Genomic DNA, 17048 nt, shown 5'->3' on the forward strand with positions numbered 1-17048 from the left:
TTTATTGATTCCAGAGATCGTTGTTGAAAGACATTCCACTTTCTTTAGTTCCGACAAAAGCACTTTTATGTTGGTTGGCGGTGTGAAGTAATTTGATTTTTAAGCTAGTTTTTGAACTATCAATAAAAAGCTTCCATTTGTCTTTGTGGTTTTTTTTTCTTTTTTTTTTAACAATATTGTTGCTAAATCAAGTTGACTTAGTGTTTGTAAACCATTTGGAATATGAGTCTGCTTTTTTTTCCTCTACACGCAAAACGCCATTCTTTCAATCTAGATCCCATTATTTCAGCTTTTCTAACAAGCAAATCAAAAATCCGAATCAAGCATTTTAACTTGTGCTGATCAATTAAATGTGATTGTTGTAAAGAGCTATTTTGCTCTTTTTTTGTCGCTTAACGTCTTTTTTGTCATTGTTTTAAATGTCAAGCTGTTTTTAAAATTCCATTTATTAATACCAGTTAATTTAACTGACAAATATTAATGATGACTTGCTTGTTCCCGCCAAGTCATTGGTACAGCAAAATATATAGAAATAGGTTTTCCGTTAAATCAGTCGTTTAATACAACGTAGCACGTAATGCAAAAAAAACGTTCGGGGGGAATTTTTTTATCTTGCATCACCGAATGCTCAAAATAACGTAAAAACGCATTTTTGACCATTTTTTTGTCACCTTGTCAAAGTTTCAATACTTTTCCTTAAGATCACTACCTGAGAAATTTCGGATTCAAACAAAATGCACGCGAAATACCAAAAACTTTTTATGAAACTTTGATCAATTAAGGAAAAAAAAAACGCAAAAAAAAAATTTTTCATGGAGACCCAAAATCTTTAGAACCTGTTTTGCTTTTGAACAAGTTTACCCTTAAATTTTTAAGTGGAGTACATAGGTAAGGGTCAATTTTTCATAAATCTCTCTGTAAATTATCCAATAATTGGACTTGGAAAAGTAAGCTGAGTTGTGACCTAAAAGTTGCTAATCAGGTACGCGAGCTTCAAACTTATACATCAAAACATTCATGCTAATTTTGAGAAGTTGACAAAGATTTATTTTCCTCCAAGCTGAAACTTTTAGGAAGTTTGGCTCTCTCCAACAAAAAATCGATAATTTTAGAGTTTCTGTTGCTTCAAGTGCTGCTAATTTCAAAAGTTGCAAATAATCAGCCCTTCCTCAAATAAGCAGCTGAACCTGAAGTTCACGACATAATTGCACCTTCAGAACTTCACCTGATGTTGGTAGTTGTGAATCACTTTTTTCAAGGTTTTAAAAAGGTTGGAGCTGATTGCTCACTCAACTTTTTCTTATCATTTCCAAGGTTTTGATTAAAAAAAAAAAAAAACAATAACTAGAAAATCAGCATTTTGACATTATTCAAAAAGTATAAAAATCTTTGCAAAGTTAGCAATTTTTTAGACCCTTCCAGATTCAGCAATTCTAAAGCATGATACAGTTTTTTTACATTTCATTTAAGCATTATTAATAATTGTAAATGCTCACAAACACTTTAGAAAAAGTTGCATGAACTGATATATGCTGCATATTGAATATGCATGCTTAACTGCAAATTATAAATTATAGCTTGGAACCAAACATGAGGAAGGATTTCTTTATCACGTTGAAAACTTCAAAGACAACATCTTCCAGCCTCAACCAACTCCTAACTCCACTTCCTTTTTCAACGCGAGTTTTAGAGTTTTTAGAAATAACCAGAATATTCCTTGGAGCTTTCAGAACTTTATAATTTTTGTAACGTATTCAAGAATATAACAAAAGTGAATAAGTTTATAAAAATTTAGAATGCTTTTGGATATTTTTTAGTGTGCAAATAATTTTTGTTTCCTGCTTTAGTTCTTAAGCTCCTGCACTAATTTAAAACTGATATGCCCGTCAAGATGTCCATTTCAATTTTTCTTCTGCACTATATTATTAGCTTTCTTTCTTTGTATTTACTACAAAGAAAGCAAGTTGTAAAAAAATAAAAATCATATTAAAAATACAATGCATTTCATAAATTAGTTTTTTCATAGAATTTCAACGGCTAGAAATGTTGTTTCATAACTTTTTTTCAAAAAAAAAAATATATACAGAGATATTAAGGAAAGATTGATCCCTAACTTAGTGCTCTACTTTTATTTTTTTCATTTTGCTGTCCTTAAAAGTTTTGGTAAAACTATTGTAGTGCATTTTTTTTGGATTAACCCAGAGTTTTCAGGTAGTGAAGTTTGACAATATATTTTCCACAAACATAGCAAAGTGTGTTTTGGTGGTATAAAAAATTTTGGCGCTCACTATTTTCTTCGCTTTTTCAATAAATACCTGTATAAGTATATGTGATAAATATCTGTTTTATTTTGATTAAATATCTGTAATTTTCCAAAAAAACTCTAAAAATGATATTAGAAACTAAAACTTCAGCTTTACAGTCATATGTTTTTAATTATTTCCAGTTATATAGTCATATATTTCTAATTGTTAAAATAAATCTACTGTTAACTTATTTGTATCGCATTATATAAAAGGATACATTAAAGTAACACAAAAAAGTGAAGTATTAGACATCCATATCATTCATTAGTTACATTTGGTTGCATTTTAAATAGTAATTCGATGCATGTGATGGTGGAGTGATTGTGTCACACAGTGTAATCTGTTCTTTCCCTCGAAAGGTGCTGAACTTGTTACAAAACACTTAGAAACGGTCCTTCAGTACCTGTTCATTGGCAATAGCTTGTTGTAGTTATAACTAATTAATTATAATTTTTTATAATTGGAGTATAACTTAGGAACCATACTTAAAAATCTTAATCAGCTGAAGTAAACTTAACCAAGCTCTAAAAGGGAAACTGAAATAAGATTAGCCCTAATCCAAGCTCTAAAAAGTAAGTTGAGTAGTGACCTTAACCTCAATTCTAAAAACCTCTTTGGATATTTTGAAGTTTAATTATGAATCTTATAACAAGATTCAAGCAAGACACAGCAAAAAAATACAGCAGAAATTGCGCCCCCAGTCGCAAGAATATTTAGAAAATAAACTAGACAATTTCTAAATGTATTAGACACTTAGTATAGCCATGCAAATCATGAATGATAGTAGTTTATTGTAATGGGCTCAGAGAATCATTTGATGACGATTCGAACTCTCTTTTATCTAGCGCCTCCATTAGGGCATAATGAAACTAACTATTTTGAAGATAAATCTTGTTGAAGTAAATTTGTACTGGAATTGTTTCGCTAAAAATTATATATATGAATATTAATGTAACTTCACTCTCATAAATCCAAAATGGCCGTTTTAAAAAGTACTACTTTAACTGAGAAAAGATTAAGAAAAATTTGTGTGGGAAGCGATGTTAATGGGGAAGTTCGTCCATTGTGTGTTCATTGTTCGGAAAAATTAGTAAATGAAAGAATAAAACCTTTTAAACTATTAAAATATTTCGAAAACAAACATAAAGTAACTAGTAAGTATATAATAAGTAAAGTATTTGAAAACAAGTTTGAAACATTTTTTAAAAAACAAGTCTAAAAGTGAAACACTTCTTGAAAAGGTTTAGCTGGCATACTTAATAGTTTTATATTTATTAGGGAAAACTTTAAAACCTCTTATAGTTGGAGAAGCACGATTGCTTTTTCAGCAATTATAATGGCATCAATTTTGCATTGCTAATTCATATGCAAGATACAGCTGACATAGTGAAGATTCTATCTGCAAAATGTATTAATGAAGATTGGTTAAGGTATTACAGGATATTGTTATAGTAATTACGTCAATTGCAACAACCTATACAGCCGTCTTTTTTCAATACTCTGTAATGAGATGAGTTAGCTGTCAACTTTTTGAAAAGCAAATTGAGTTTGAATTTGCATAGAGTGTATATAAAAATTTTTAAATTCAGCAGTAAATCTAAATTTTTCAAGAAGAAGCTGATACTTTGTTTAGTAGAAGAAAAAAAATAACACTGGCATAATCACGTGCATTAAAGAATTAGCTAATGCAATTGATACAGATGTCTTGTTATTTAAAAGCATCATCTCCTGTCATATGATACAATTTGACCAAAACTTTACATATTTCAGATTATGAACTAGGATAGGTCTGTGATCCATTTGTTTGATAATATTGATTCAAATACCCATTTAAACGAAAAGTTAATTGATGGTTTATAGACGAAACACAGGGAATTCAATTTAAGACTTGATTTGCCGTAAATTTTGATTATCGATTGAAAATGATTGAACTAATTTTAAGAAAAAGATAAGTTTTTTATTCAGCTTGCGTCAGTATTATTTGCAGTGTCTAATTACGTTATAATCACTCTGATTTTGCTATGTTTTTTTGTTTTTTTGCTCTTACGGAGCGAAAAAACACAAAGGAAAATTGAGAAATAGTTGCTCTTTTTTTTCTGAGTGAATTTTTATAAAATTAATTACAGCTTCTATAATGGGCGCTTTAAAAAAAAATGTTACATAAACAGTGAATGAGCTAAATGAATTAAATCATTTAGTGGCTTCATAGCTGAATAAGCTTATAAGAGATTAAATAAATTGTCAATTGACTAAAACAAATCTTTTGTAAATATTCATGCTAGGAAAAGGATTATGTTAAAAAGCAGGTTGTAAAAAAATAAAAATTATGTTAAAAATACAAAATGTTTCATAAATTTGGTTTTTCATAACACAATTGATGAACTGCTTTGGCTTCATATTATTTTTATGACATTAAAAATGTTTCCAATACACTTAATATTAACCTTTGCAGGGTTCTACCTTCTTGTAAAGATTTGCTGGAAGCTTTGGATTAAGTCATATGGACTTTTAACTATTACTACACCACCTACAACGCCATTCATTGGAAATTCTCTTCAACTTTATAGTGATCCAGCAAAGTTCTACAAACAAGCATGTGAATGGAGTAGAGTTTACGGCAATGTGTTTTGTGTGTGGCTGGGCTTAAAGCCGGTTATAGTTTCGTCTTCAACAAAGTTTATAGAAGCAATTTTAACCAGTCAAAAAGTTATAACTAAGTCCTCTATCTTCGACTTTCTGCATGACTGGCTAAAAACAGGTTTGCTAACAAGCACAGGAACTAAGTGGAGATCTTGTCGTCGGCTTCTTACTCCTAGCTTCCATTTTTCAATACTCAACAGCTTTTTAAAAGTCTTTGAAGAGCAGGCAGCTCGTTTAGTGGAAAACTTGCGCATTTCTGCTGAAAGTGGGGAAATAATAGATGTTCAAGTTCCAATCGGTTTAGCCACTCTGGACATAATATGCGAGACATCGATAGGTGTAAAAATAAACGCCCAAAGCTGTCCAGACTCTGATTATGTAAAAGCGATCAGTACTTTGAACAGAGAAATATTGGAACGCTCTAAATATCCTTGGCTTTGGCCAGATGGTATCTACAAGCAGTTTCCCTGTGGAAAACGGTTTTACAAAGCGCTGGATGTTGCTCACAAACTGACTAAGGATGTAATAAACGAGCGAATAAAGGTGCGCTCTCTAGATGCAGTAAATGAAAATCTATTGACAGAAAAGAAGTTTTTTCTAGATATGCTTATAGATATTTACAAAAGAGGAGAAGTTGACGCTGAAGGCATTCAGGAAGAAGTGGACACGTTTATGTTCGAAGGTCATGATACTACCTCTGCTGCATTAAGCTGAACTTTATGGTTGCTAGGAAGCAACCCTCATGTTCAAATGAAGCTTCATTCAGAAATTGATAAAGTAGAAGAAAGTGGAGGCTCACTGTATGAAAAGATTCGAAACTTTAAATATCTTGAGTGTGTAATAAAAGAGTCTTTTCGAATGCACCCACCAGTACCCATATTCGCCCAAGAAATTGAAGAAAATATGATCATTGATGGCCAATTTGTTCCCAAGGGTTCCGAAGTTAATGTGTTTGTCATGATGGTTCATCACAATCCTGAGTACTGGGAAGATCCGTACACTTTTATACCTGAACGTTTTGAGGATGAGCTTGCAAAGCGAAACCCATATAGCTACATTCCTTTCTCTGCAGGACCAAGAAATTGTATCGGTCAGAAGTTTGCAATGATTGAAGAAAAAATGCTGCTGTACAGTTTTATGAAAGCATTTTGTGTTGAGTCCATGCAAAAGGAGGGTGAAGTGCAAGGCGCTATAGATGTAGCACATAAATCAGATAATGGAATCATGATGAAGCTCTCTGAAAGATAATTTTTTGATGCATTTTTTTTTAATTTAGAATTAGCTGAAGATGAAAAGAGTTTTTTTTTTTTTTTTTTTTTTTCAGTTTTACATTTAATTAGTCGTAATGCAATTAAGTCCGTGATATATGCTTTCGTGATGCAATAAAATCCGTGATATATAGACTAATTTAAATAAAATCTTGGTATCTGATAGAAGATCTAATGATCTTGTCGCCAGAACCATAAAAAGTTGTAATAGAATATAACTTAAGCCATTAATAAATATAGACAAATAAAAATGACAAAATACAAAAAACAAAAGAGCGTGTTTATACAAATTTCTTCTTATTAAAAGTATTTCAACATATTGTCATTAAAGAGAATGAATTTTTTAAATTTCTTATTAAAGACTGGGACGGTAATTGATAAATCAAAATTAGGTAAAGCAATTTTGTTCCAGAGATTGGGTACCCGATAAGCTATACAGGGCTGATTGAATTTTGTTCGACAAAAGGTTTCAAAGAGTGATTTATCATTTCGTAGTGTATACTTATTTTTTGTTTTTTAAGGTAATAAAATCTTTAAAAACGTGTAAGGACGGATTGATTTTACATTGAAACATAAAGCATAATATTTTATATACATTTACTTCATAAATGTTAAGTACTTTTATATTTTTGAATAAAAATTTTGAATGTGTAAGTCGATTTTCAAAACAAACTAAGCGTATTGCGTGTTTCTGATGATGGTAAAGAGTACGCAACTTACTTTTGCTTGTACTTCCCCAAGCAATATTTGCATAGTTAATATAACTATGTATAAATGAGTAATAGAGTTGACTTATAGAGGACTTATAATTTCTTGACTTATAGAGGACTCCTATATTTTTAGGAACCTTTGTACAAATGTAGTCAATATGTGGTTTCCATGTAACATTCTCATCAAGATAAATGCCAAGAAAACTAGTAAAAGTTTCCTTTTTTATTTCTAGTTCATCAATAAGAATTTTTGGCATGGTTCTTGGTAAAAAACGTTTTTTAGATATAGGGTGAAATAGATTGTATTTTGTTTTATCAAGGTTTAAGGTCAATTTGTTACATTTAAGCCGCTCAGATATGCATTTAAGTTCTTTGTTCATATCAGAAAACAGCTCATTAGTATTACTTTTTGATAAAAATAAATTTGTATCATCAGCAAACATAATACTCCGAAGATTAGCTGCTTTGCTTAAATCATTAATATAAGTTAAAAACATAAGAGGACCAAGAATAGAGCCTTGTGGAACACCGCAGGTTATTTCAATATAGTCACTTTGAAGGCCATCATTATAGGTAAGAAATTGCTTTCTATTTGAAAAGTAACTATGAAACCATTTTAGCATTTTGTTTTTGATTCCATTGTATTCGAGCTTTTTAAGCAATATTTCATGGTCAACGGTATCGAAAGCCTTCGAAAGATCAATAAAGACTCCTAGGGTATATTGTTTTTTTTCGAAAGGTTCTGAGAGTTCCCTAACAAATTGAATAACTGCGTGCTCAGTTGAAATATTTTTTTTAAAGCCAAACTGTTTGGAATATAGTATATTATTTTGGTCAAAATATTTAAATATTCTATTACATATTATTCTTTCCAATAATTTTGAAAAAGTTGAAAGAACCGAAATCGGGCGATAGTTGTTGATATTTGTTGTATCGCCTTGTTTGTAAATTGGTTTGACTTTCGCAATTTTCAATTGATCCGGGAAAACTCCTTATTTTATAGATGCATTAAACACTTTATAAAGAATATCTTTCAGACTTTCATAACATTCTGCAACTATGTTACCACTTATTTTATCAGCACCAAAAGCTTTACTTCTTTTTAAAGATTTAAAGGCTATATCAAGCTCGTCGTGGGATATTTCAGAAGAATACTCATTGTTATAATGAGATTTAGTTATAGGACACAAGTAGTCTTCAAACGAATTTTCGGTCATAGAAATTTTTTTAGAGAGATTAGTTCCAATTTCAGTTAAAAATTTATTAAATATGTTTGCAATTTTGCTCGGTTCACATATATTTTCATCTTCAAATTTTATAGTTTGTGGTAAAGAACTTAAGTGATTTTTTGATTTTCCTGCTATCTCTTTTATTATTTGCCAGGTGCGCGTTGAGTTGTTTTTAAACTTATTGATCAGATTGGTATAAAAATTTTTTTTTAGATTTTTGCGAATTTTTTTTAAAATAAATTTTTGTAATTTTTATATATTTTTTCATTTGCAGAAGATTTAGTTTTTAAATATGTAATAGTCATTTAATATAACGAAGCGCAAAATGCAAAAAGGTTGCTTATCTTGCACTATTGAATGATCAAAATAATGTAAGTACGCTTGTTAGTAGTAACTCTTCCTTCAGATTTAGTAATAGTTTTTCCTTATAACGAAAATTGTTTTGGTGGTTCTATAGTTTATGACACTCACTCTTCTCCGTAAGTTTTAAATAAATTTCTATAATTTTCTAAATGAACTCTAAAAATTGTGAAGGCGGTTTGTGTGTAGGCGGTATTTTATTTTGCGGATTTATAGTGTGAGGTTGGAGATAAGGTGAGCCCCGGTGAATATTTTTTAGTCTTTGGGAAATGTGTTTATCTTTTTTGGTTACTTTAGGGTTTTTGGATGTTTGTCATTAAGTTGTTGGGTTGCCCTCACTGCTGTGTGGGTGAGTATGGCTCGTGTAACTGCAGGCTCGAAGATTTCTGTGAGGAAGGAAAAAGAAAAAAACGAAGGGATATTTTCAAAGAGAAAAAAGAAGATACTAAAATGAGAATAGTCTAATATACAGTACTGTGCAAAAGAAAGTAGCACCTAAGAAATTTTTAAAAAAATGCACATTTAAATAACTATAAGTAAATAATATTGAGTTTTTATTAAATTAAACTAAGATATTCTTTTAAATAAAACTATATTTATTTTAGTTAATGATTTCGTTAATAATATAATTTTTTTTATTAATATTTATTAGATGGTTTCAACTCGTATCATTTTTCACCCACTTATAATGTTTGCTCATTTATTGCGGACAAGGATCAACACTAGAAGTTGATTACATCAATCACTGTACTATTTATTTATTTTGTTTAAATTTATTATTGTTAAATATTTTTTGATAAATAAGAATGTTGCGAAGAATTTTTAGTTAGGGGAGATGGGGGCGCATTGATCGCCGGGGCAGTATGATCTTTTGGCTTTTACTCGTTCATTTTTGCCTTACTAGAAGTGAGGTTGCAATTTAATTAACCATTATGCTTCCCTAATTGATTATTCGTAATATTTTTTCATAAGGTTATCAGCGTCAAAAAAAATAAAGAAAATATTGTTTTTCGTCATAAAAAGTGATTTTTTTAAATCGTACTATAATTCAAATATATTTTTATTTAGATGTCTGTATGGGTTAACAACAATTTTATTTTAAATTTGTAAGTGTTAGGTGTATAATATAATATATAATTTTTATTTGGCTGCAATTTATACAGTAGATATTGCTATCAATATGTTACCTATACCTATTGGGGTACATTGATCTTTGACTATGTGGGGCCCATTGATCGGAGGATCAAAGTGCCCCATAGAAGACGAAGTGCCCCATGTTTTTGTTTATAAGCAATACAGTTAAACGAATGGAATTGTATTTATAATTTAAAAAAAAACTATATATAAACAAACAATAGCTTTTAGCATTTCATTTTTTAAATCTACTTATGTTATAAGCTAGTAATAATAATACTATTACTTTATAATATCAAAAGAATAATATTTAACATAATAATTAAAAAATATTTAACATAATATTATTATGTTAAATATTAGCATTTATTAAAAACATATGTTTTATTGATATATTTTTTTACAGATCTTAAAATGGTTAGAAATAGAATTAAAAAAACAAATAAAGTTGCTATACCAAGTGAAACAATGAAAGTAGCTGTTAATAAAGTTTTAGAAGGAACACAACTGAATGTTGTAGCACGTCAGTTTAACATAGATAGAATGACTTTAAAAAGATATTGTCGTAAAAAGAGGCTTAATCCAAATGAAGCTTTCAAGCCTAACTACAACAATAGACAAGTTTTTACAGCAGAAGATGAAAAAAGTTTATCAAGTTATTTACTAATTGCATCAAAAATGAACTATGGCCTTTCAACTAGGTCAACGCGATTATTGGCATATGAATTTGCTTTAAAAAACAATAAGATATGCCCATCATCATGGATTAAAAATAAAATTGCAGGCATTGATTGGTTGCAAGGTTTTATGAAAAGACAACCAGAGTTGTCTCTACGAACACCTGAAGCAACGAGCTTCGCTCGATCAACAGCTTTTAACAAACACACTGTAAGAGAGTTTTTTCAAAATCTTAAAACGGTAAGAAATCGATATAAATATAATCCTAACTGTATATATAATGTTGATGAAACTGGTTTAACAACCGTTCAAAAGCCGGTAAAGGTTTTAGCTGGTAGAGGAAGCAAACAAGTTGGAAGAATCACATCTGCAGAACGAGGAACATTGGTAACTGCATGTTGTGCCTCTAATGCTATTGGAAATTCCATTCCTCCATTATTTATTTTTCCTAGGGTAAAGTTTCATGATTACATGATTAAGGAAGGACCTCCTGGATGTGTGGGATTTGCAAATCCTTCTGGTTGGATGAACTCAGAAATTTTCATAGAATGGATTAAACATTTTGTTAAATATTCAAACTGTTCTCAGGAATCTCCAGTTTTGTTACTTCTCGACAGTCATGAAAGTCATATTTCTGTTAAAGGCTTGGAGCTTGCAATTCAACACGGAATTACAATGATAAGTTTTCCTCCCCATTGCAGCCATAAATTGCAGCCATTAGATAGAACTGTTTTTGGACCATTGAAAAGGTTTTACAATTCTGCATGTGATAATTGGATGGTTTCAAACCCAAGACCAATGACCATTTATGATATTGTTTCAATAGTTCGAGAACCGTATACAAAAGCTTTCTCACCATCTAATATACAGACAGGATTTAGAGTAGCTGGCATTGAGCCATTCAATTCTGAAATTTTCAAAGATGACGAATATTTACCATCATCAGTTACAGATAGAGCTGCTCCAGATACAGTTACTATCACTCCTGTCAACAACATGGAATCTGAAATGATACCAGCACATGTTAATCACATAGAGTCTGAAATAACTATAGTAAATATTGAAACAAGTATTTTAAACAAAGTGTCAACAAGTGTTGCTTCTATAATCTCACCTGAGGTTTTAAAACCTTACCCAAAAGCATCTGCCAGAAAAAAAAAAGTTAAAAGTAGGCAGTTAAAAACAAGGATCTTGACTGATACTCCTGTCAGAAATGAAATTCGTTTGTCAAAAGAAAAGAAAATTTTGAAGCAAACCAAAAATCAACAAAAAGTCTCCACAAAAGATAAGAAAGAAACTAAGAATTACTTGCTTAGGAATAAAAAACAATGTAAACCAAAAGCTGCTTCACAACTTGACTTTCACAAATGATGAAATATTCTTAATCAAAATATTGTACTTTTAACAAGTTTTGTAAACTTAAAAGTTGTATTCTTATTTCAGTCTTTATATTTCAGTTCTTATAAATTTCAAGTTGTTGTAAAGTTTTAAACGTATATAAAGCGGGTAGCTTATAGCTGCTGTGATTTATACATTTTTTAATTAAAAATTAGACTAGTGGGTTTAACTGCTATATTTAAAAAATAATCAAAAAATTTAGATGTATTATATGTTATACAATATTACCCTTTGACTAAATTATTTACAAGATTTAGTTATAGAAGTGTTAAACGTTTAGATAATATTACGCATATAAGATCAATGTGCCCCAAGTCGGAGATCATAGTACCCCATAGTTTGGGGTACATTGATCTTTTGAGAGGGTTGTTTAAAAGTTAAAATTATTCATGTTTATCATTTTTTTAAATCAAAATATTTATATATTCCAAAAGCCAGATAGTTCTACATGTGTTTCGTAGTTAATAAGTTTTTACATCTCTTTCAGGTTCTGCGCAATTTTCAAAACACTGCTACGGCGATCAATGCGCCCCCATCTCCCCTACTGTTGAGTTCTCGCGTTAATTACAGATTTTTTCGTCTAAAAAAATTTTTTTTTTTTTTTTCAAAAGTTTTGTTTTATAATAAATTTTTTTTTCAATACTAATAAAATGCCAAAGATATCAATAAATGACAGAAATCGCATTATTGTTTTACATGAAGAGGGCTATAGTCAAGTTAATATAGCCAAACGTGTGAATTGTTCACGAGCCTCAGTTCAAAAAATAGTTAAAAATATAATGAAACTGGTGATGTAGTGGATAAAAAGAGGTCTGGTCGTCCCAAGAAGTTAAGCCTATGTGATGAACAGTTTTTAAAAATAACAGCGCAACGAAATCGCAAGAAAGTAAGCGCAGAACTTGTTCAAGATCTTAAAAGAGCTAGTGGAACTTTAGTACATGCATCTACTGTGCGACGATCTCTAATAAAATCTGGATTAAAAGGTTGTGTAGCTATTAAAAAACCTTTACTACGTAAAGGTAATAAAGAAAAAAGATTAAAGTTCGCCAGAGAGCACAAAGAGTGGCAGAAAAATCAATGGGACAAGGTATTGTTTACAGACGAATCTAAATTTCAAATATTTGGGACGAATAGACGTCAGTATGTTAGGCGAAGAATGGGAGAGGCATTGAAAGAGCTATGTCTAGCATCAACTATCAAACATAGTGGGGGAATATTTAAGTTTGGGGGTGTTTTTCAATAAAAGGGGTAGGGGACATTGTTAGAATAACAGAAAAGCTTACAGGTGAAAAATATAAAAATATTTTACATAATCATACTGTGCCTTCTGGACGACAACTGATCGGGGATTATTTTATCCTACAACAGGATAACGATCCCAAACATACTTGCAAATTAGTAAAAAATTGTTTGTCAAATCTGGAAGAGGAGGGAGTGTTTAAAACCATGCCTTGGCCTCCTCAGAGCCCTGATTTGAACATAATCGAACATGTGTGGGACTACTTAGACAGAAAGAAGATGGAAAGGTTGCCAAAGAATGTAAATGAACTTTGGAATGTTCTAAAAGAAGAATGGTATAATATCCCCATCACATTTATTGAAAATCTGTATAAAAGTATAACTAAAAGATGTTATTGTAAATAATGGTGGTCACACTAAATATTAATTAAGTCTCTATGTATAGTTAATAATTTAAATGTTTTTAATAAAACTTGTATTATATTACACAATTTAATAAAAAATATGTTTGCACATATATCTTTGTTTTAATTTCATTTTGTTTGACATTTTATCTTGAATATATAAAAATTCTCTTAGGTGCTACTTTCTTTTGCACAGTACTGTATGTATACGCTTTTGGCCATTACTCCAAAGACGGAAATAGATAATTTTTGAGTGACTTTTGAATGCGTATCTTCATTTGTAATAATATATTAATATCTGTATTTGTAAATACTTATATATTTGAGTTAATAATTTGAGACTTTTGATGAAATGAAACAAAGAGAATTAGTAAATACTAATTTTAGTTCATTTACATTTAGATTAAGGAATTACTATATTACGTGGCCTAAAGTATTAGAAAACAAGGAATCTACCGTTACACGAACTATACATGAAACACTCATCCACTCAGCACTAGAGCCGACCAACACCTTAACACCCTAACAGTAATCAATTGTAACGAAACACATTCCACTAAATATTATCTTATACAGACACGAGCTCACAATCTCCGCTCTCTTTATTCTTTGGTAAAAAAAATAATAAAATCCCCGCTCTCAAACTTCTTACACTTCAGGCCTAAAAAATTTACCTGCATAAAATCCAAAACAAAATCTTAATACAATTAATAGGGATTTAATAGTTGCTCAATCGAATTACAAATTACTTATCAAAGATTCTCGTTTCATTCTGTAAATACTTTTACAAAGTGAAACGAGATACAAACATTTAACTCGAACATATTCAATACAAACATTTAACTCGGCTATATTCAATATTTATAAATACAGATAATAATATGCAATCAAAAATCACTCGAAAAAAATTCTTCTTCACACCTTTGGACTCATGGCCGAAGAGTCTATCTATACAAAAGCTATTCTCACTATAAAATCTTCTTGGACTTCCGGTCGTTATTGAACATCCGGTCGTTATTGTGAAAAAAAATTTCAACTTCAATTATTTGGCTTGTTTTTTTGACTTTTATATAATTTTGTAAAAATTATAATAGTCACAGAAATTTTGCGAACATTCCTAATTGAACTATTATCATTTTATCAGTGTCGCTACAATTAAACTTCTGGTCATTGTTGCGAAAAAAAAGTTTTAAAGTTTTATTATGTAGCTGCTTTATTATTCATGCAATTTTACATGTGTGATCATTTAGTGTTTTGATTGTCTTGCACCTTACTTCAATCAAATAGGTTGTATGTTTGAGTTGAATAAAGCTTAAAGATTCTGTTTAGAATTTCTTTCGTTTTTCCTCCTCATAAAGAGATATAAGAAGCTAAAACTTAAGATTTACAGTCATATCAATTCCTAATTATTAAAAGAAATATGCAGTTAACTTATTTGAATTATTTACAAGAAAATAACACAGAAACAAAAATTAAAAGAAACGTGACATGTTAGTCATCCTTATAATTCAACATATTTGGTAACATCTTGATTGGCAAATCCCGATCATTTTTTACCGAAGTGTTCAAATATTTTTTTTTTCAAGATGCATCTTCTCAGATAGTTGATCGATTTTGTTTTGAGTGAACTTTTAAAAAATTGTAGTTTTTGTAATGGCTACTTTTAAAAAATGTTACGTAAACAGTAAATGACCTTAATGCATTAACTCATTTAATGCCTTCAAAGCTAAATAAGCTTATAAGAAATCAAATAAATCGTCTATTGATTAAAACAAACCGTTTGTAAATACTGATATAGAGGAACGGTAGTAAAAAGATTATGTTAACTTTAACACGATTGATGAACTGCTTAGCCTTCAGATAGTTTTTTTATATTTTTAAAAATGTTTCCATTATACTTAACAATAACTTTTGTAGTTTTCTACCTTCTTGTAAAGATATGCTGGAGGCTTTGGATTAAGTCTTATGGACGTTTAACCATTGCTTCACCACCTACAGTACCGTTCTTTGGAAATTCTCTTCAACTTCAAAGTGATCCGGTAAAGTTTAATAAACAAATATGTGAATGGAGTAGAATTTACGGCAATGTGTTTTGTGTGTGGCTGGGCTTAAAACCGGTTATAGTTTCGTCTACAATAAAGTTTTCAGAAACACTTTTAAGCAGCCAAAAAGTTATCAGTAAGTCGTCTGTCTACGACTTTTTCCATGAATGGCTAAAAACTGGTTTGCTGATGAGCACTGGTACCAAATGGAAATCTCGTCGTCGGCTTCTTACTCCCAGCTTTCATTTTTCAATACTCAACAGCTTTTTAAAAATCTTTGAAGAGCAGGCAGCTCGTTTAGTAGAAAACTTGCGCATTTCTGCTGAAAGTGGGGAAGTAATAGATGTTCAGGTTCCAATCAGTTTAGCCACTCTGGACATAATATGCGAGACATCGATGGGTGTAAAAATAAACGCCCAAAGCTGTCCAGACTCTGATTATGTAAAAGCAATTAATACTTTGAACAGAGAAATATCGGAGCGATCTAAATATCCTTGGCTTTGGCCAGATGTTATCTACAAGTTAACTCAAAGTGGAAAACGGTTTTACAAAGCGCTGGATGTTGCTCACAAAATGACTAACGATGTAATAAACCAACGAATAAAGATCCGCTCTCTAGATGCAGAAAATGATAGTCCATCAACAGAAAAGAAGTTCTTTCTAGATATGCTGTTGGATATCTACAGAAGAGGTGAAATTGACGCTGAAGGCATTCAGGAAGAGGTGGACACATTTATGTTCGAAGGTCATGATACTACCTCTGCTGCATTAAGCTGGACTTTATGGTTGCTAGGAAGCAACCCTCATGTTCAAATGAAACTTCATTCAGAAATCGATAAAGTAGAAGAAAGCGGAGGCTCACTGTATGAAAAGATTCGAAACTTTAAATATCTTGAGTGTGTAATAAAAGAGTCATTGCGAATGCACCCACCAGTACCCATGTTCGCCCGAGCAATTGAAGAAAATATGATCATCGATGGCCAATTTGTTCCCAAGGGTTCCGAAGTTAATGTGTTTGTCATGATGGTTCATCACAATCCCGAGTACTGGGAAGATCCGTACACTTTCATACCTGAACGTTTTGAGAATGATGAGCTTGCAAAGCGAAACCCATACAGCTACATTCCGTTCTCTGCTGGACCAAGAAACTGTATCGGTCAGAAGTTTGCAATGATTGAAGAAAAAATGCTGCTATACAGTATTATGAAAGCATTTTGTGTTGAGTCCATGCAAAAGGAGGGTGAAGTTCAGGGCTGTATAGATGTAATACATAGATCAGTTAATGGAATCATGATAAAGTTTTTTAATAGATAATTTTTTTGAACTGAGTTTTTTTAGTGTTCAAGAGTTTAAAGTTAGATTAATCTATAGCAATATTTGTAAAGATCACTTTTATGAATTTTACTTAATTTAAAATTAGATCACAATGTACTGAGTTATTTATACAAGTTATTTAATACATCACAGCATAAAATGCAGAAAGTTTTTTTTTCGTCTTGTCAGTTATAACTCTTACTTTAGATTTAATGATATATTTACCACATAACAAAACTTGTTTTGGCGGTTCCAGACTATTGAACTTGAAAATAAAGTTCTTTTTTTATACTAGGACAGCACTTGAGTTAAGAAATATCTGCGGA

General features: G+C 30.7%; 1 protein-coding gene and 2 pseudogenes across 3 annotated transcripts; all 3 read left to right on the forward strand.

Annotated features, from left to right (window-relative positions):
- Positions 1–4572: 4572 nt before the first annotated feature.
- LOC149882793 (cytochrome P450 4V2-like) lies at positions 4573–5695 on the forward strand. Its single transcript, XM_090099660.1, has one exon. It carries the CDS (start codon positions 4713–4715, stop codon positions 5658–5660), a length of 948 nt encoding a protein of 315 aa, XP_089955786.1. The 5' UTR covers positions 4573–4712; the 3' UTR covers positions 5661–5695.
- Positions 5695–6194, forward strand: LOC149882794 (cytochrome P450 4V2 pseudogene; annotated as a pseudogene). The gene has a single exon (XR_016456189.1). The product of XR_016456189.1 is annotated as a cytochrome P450 4V2 pseudogene (transcript).
- Positions 6195–15129: 8935 nt separating this feature from the next.
- On the forward strand, positions 15130–16890 carry LOC149882795 (cytochrome P450 4V2 pseudogene; annotated as a pseudogene). Its single transcript, XR_016456187.1, has one exon. The product of XR_016456187.1 is annotated as a cytochrome P450 4V2 pseudogene (transcript).
- Positions 16891–17048: the final 158 nt, after the last annotated feature.

Source organism: Hydra viridissima, unplaced genomic scaffold, assembly GCF_058129835.1.
Source record: "Hydra viridissima isolate aposymbiotic clone 2 unplaced genomic scaffold, HvirCarnegie_v1 scaffold_10, whole genome shotgun sequence".
NCBI classification, from domain to species: domain Eukaryota; kingdom Metazoa; phylum Cnidaria; class Hydrozoa; order Anthoathecata; family Hydridae; genus Hydra; species Hydra viridissima.

Excerpts from the sequence above, each read along its gene's own strand:
- LOC149882793 (XM_090099660.1), top strand. The coding sequence starts at position 4,713 with ATGACATTAAAAATGTTTCCAATACACTTAATATTAACCTTTGCAGGG.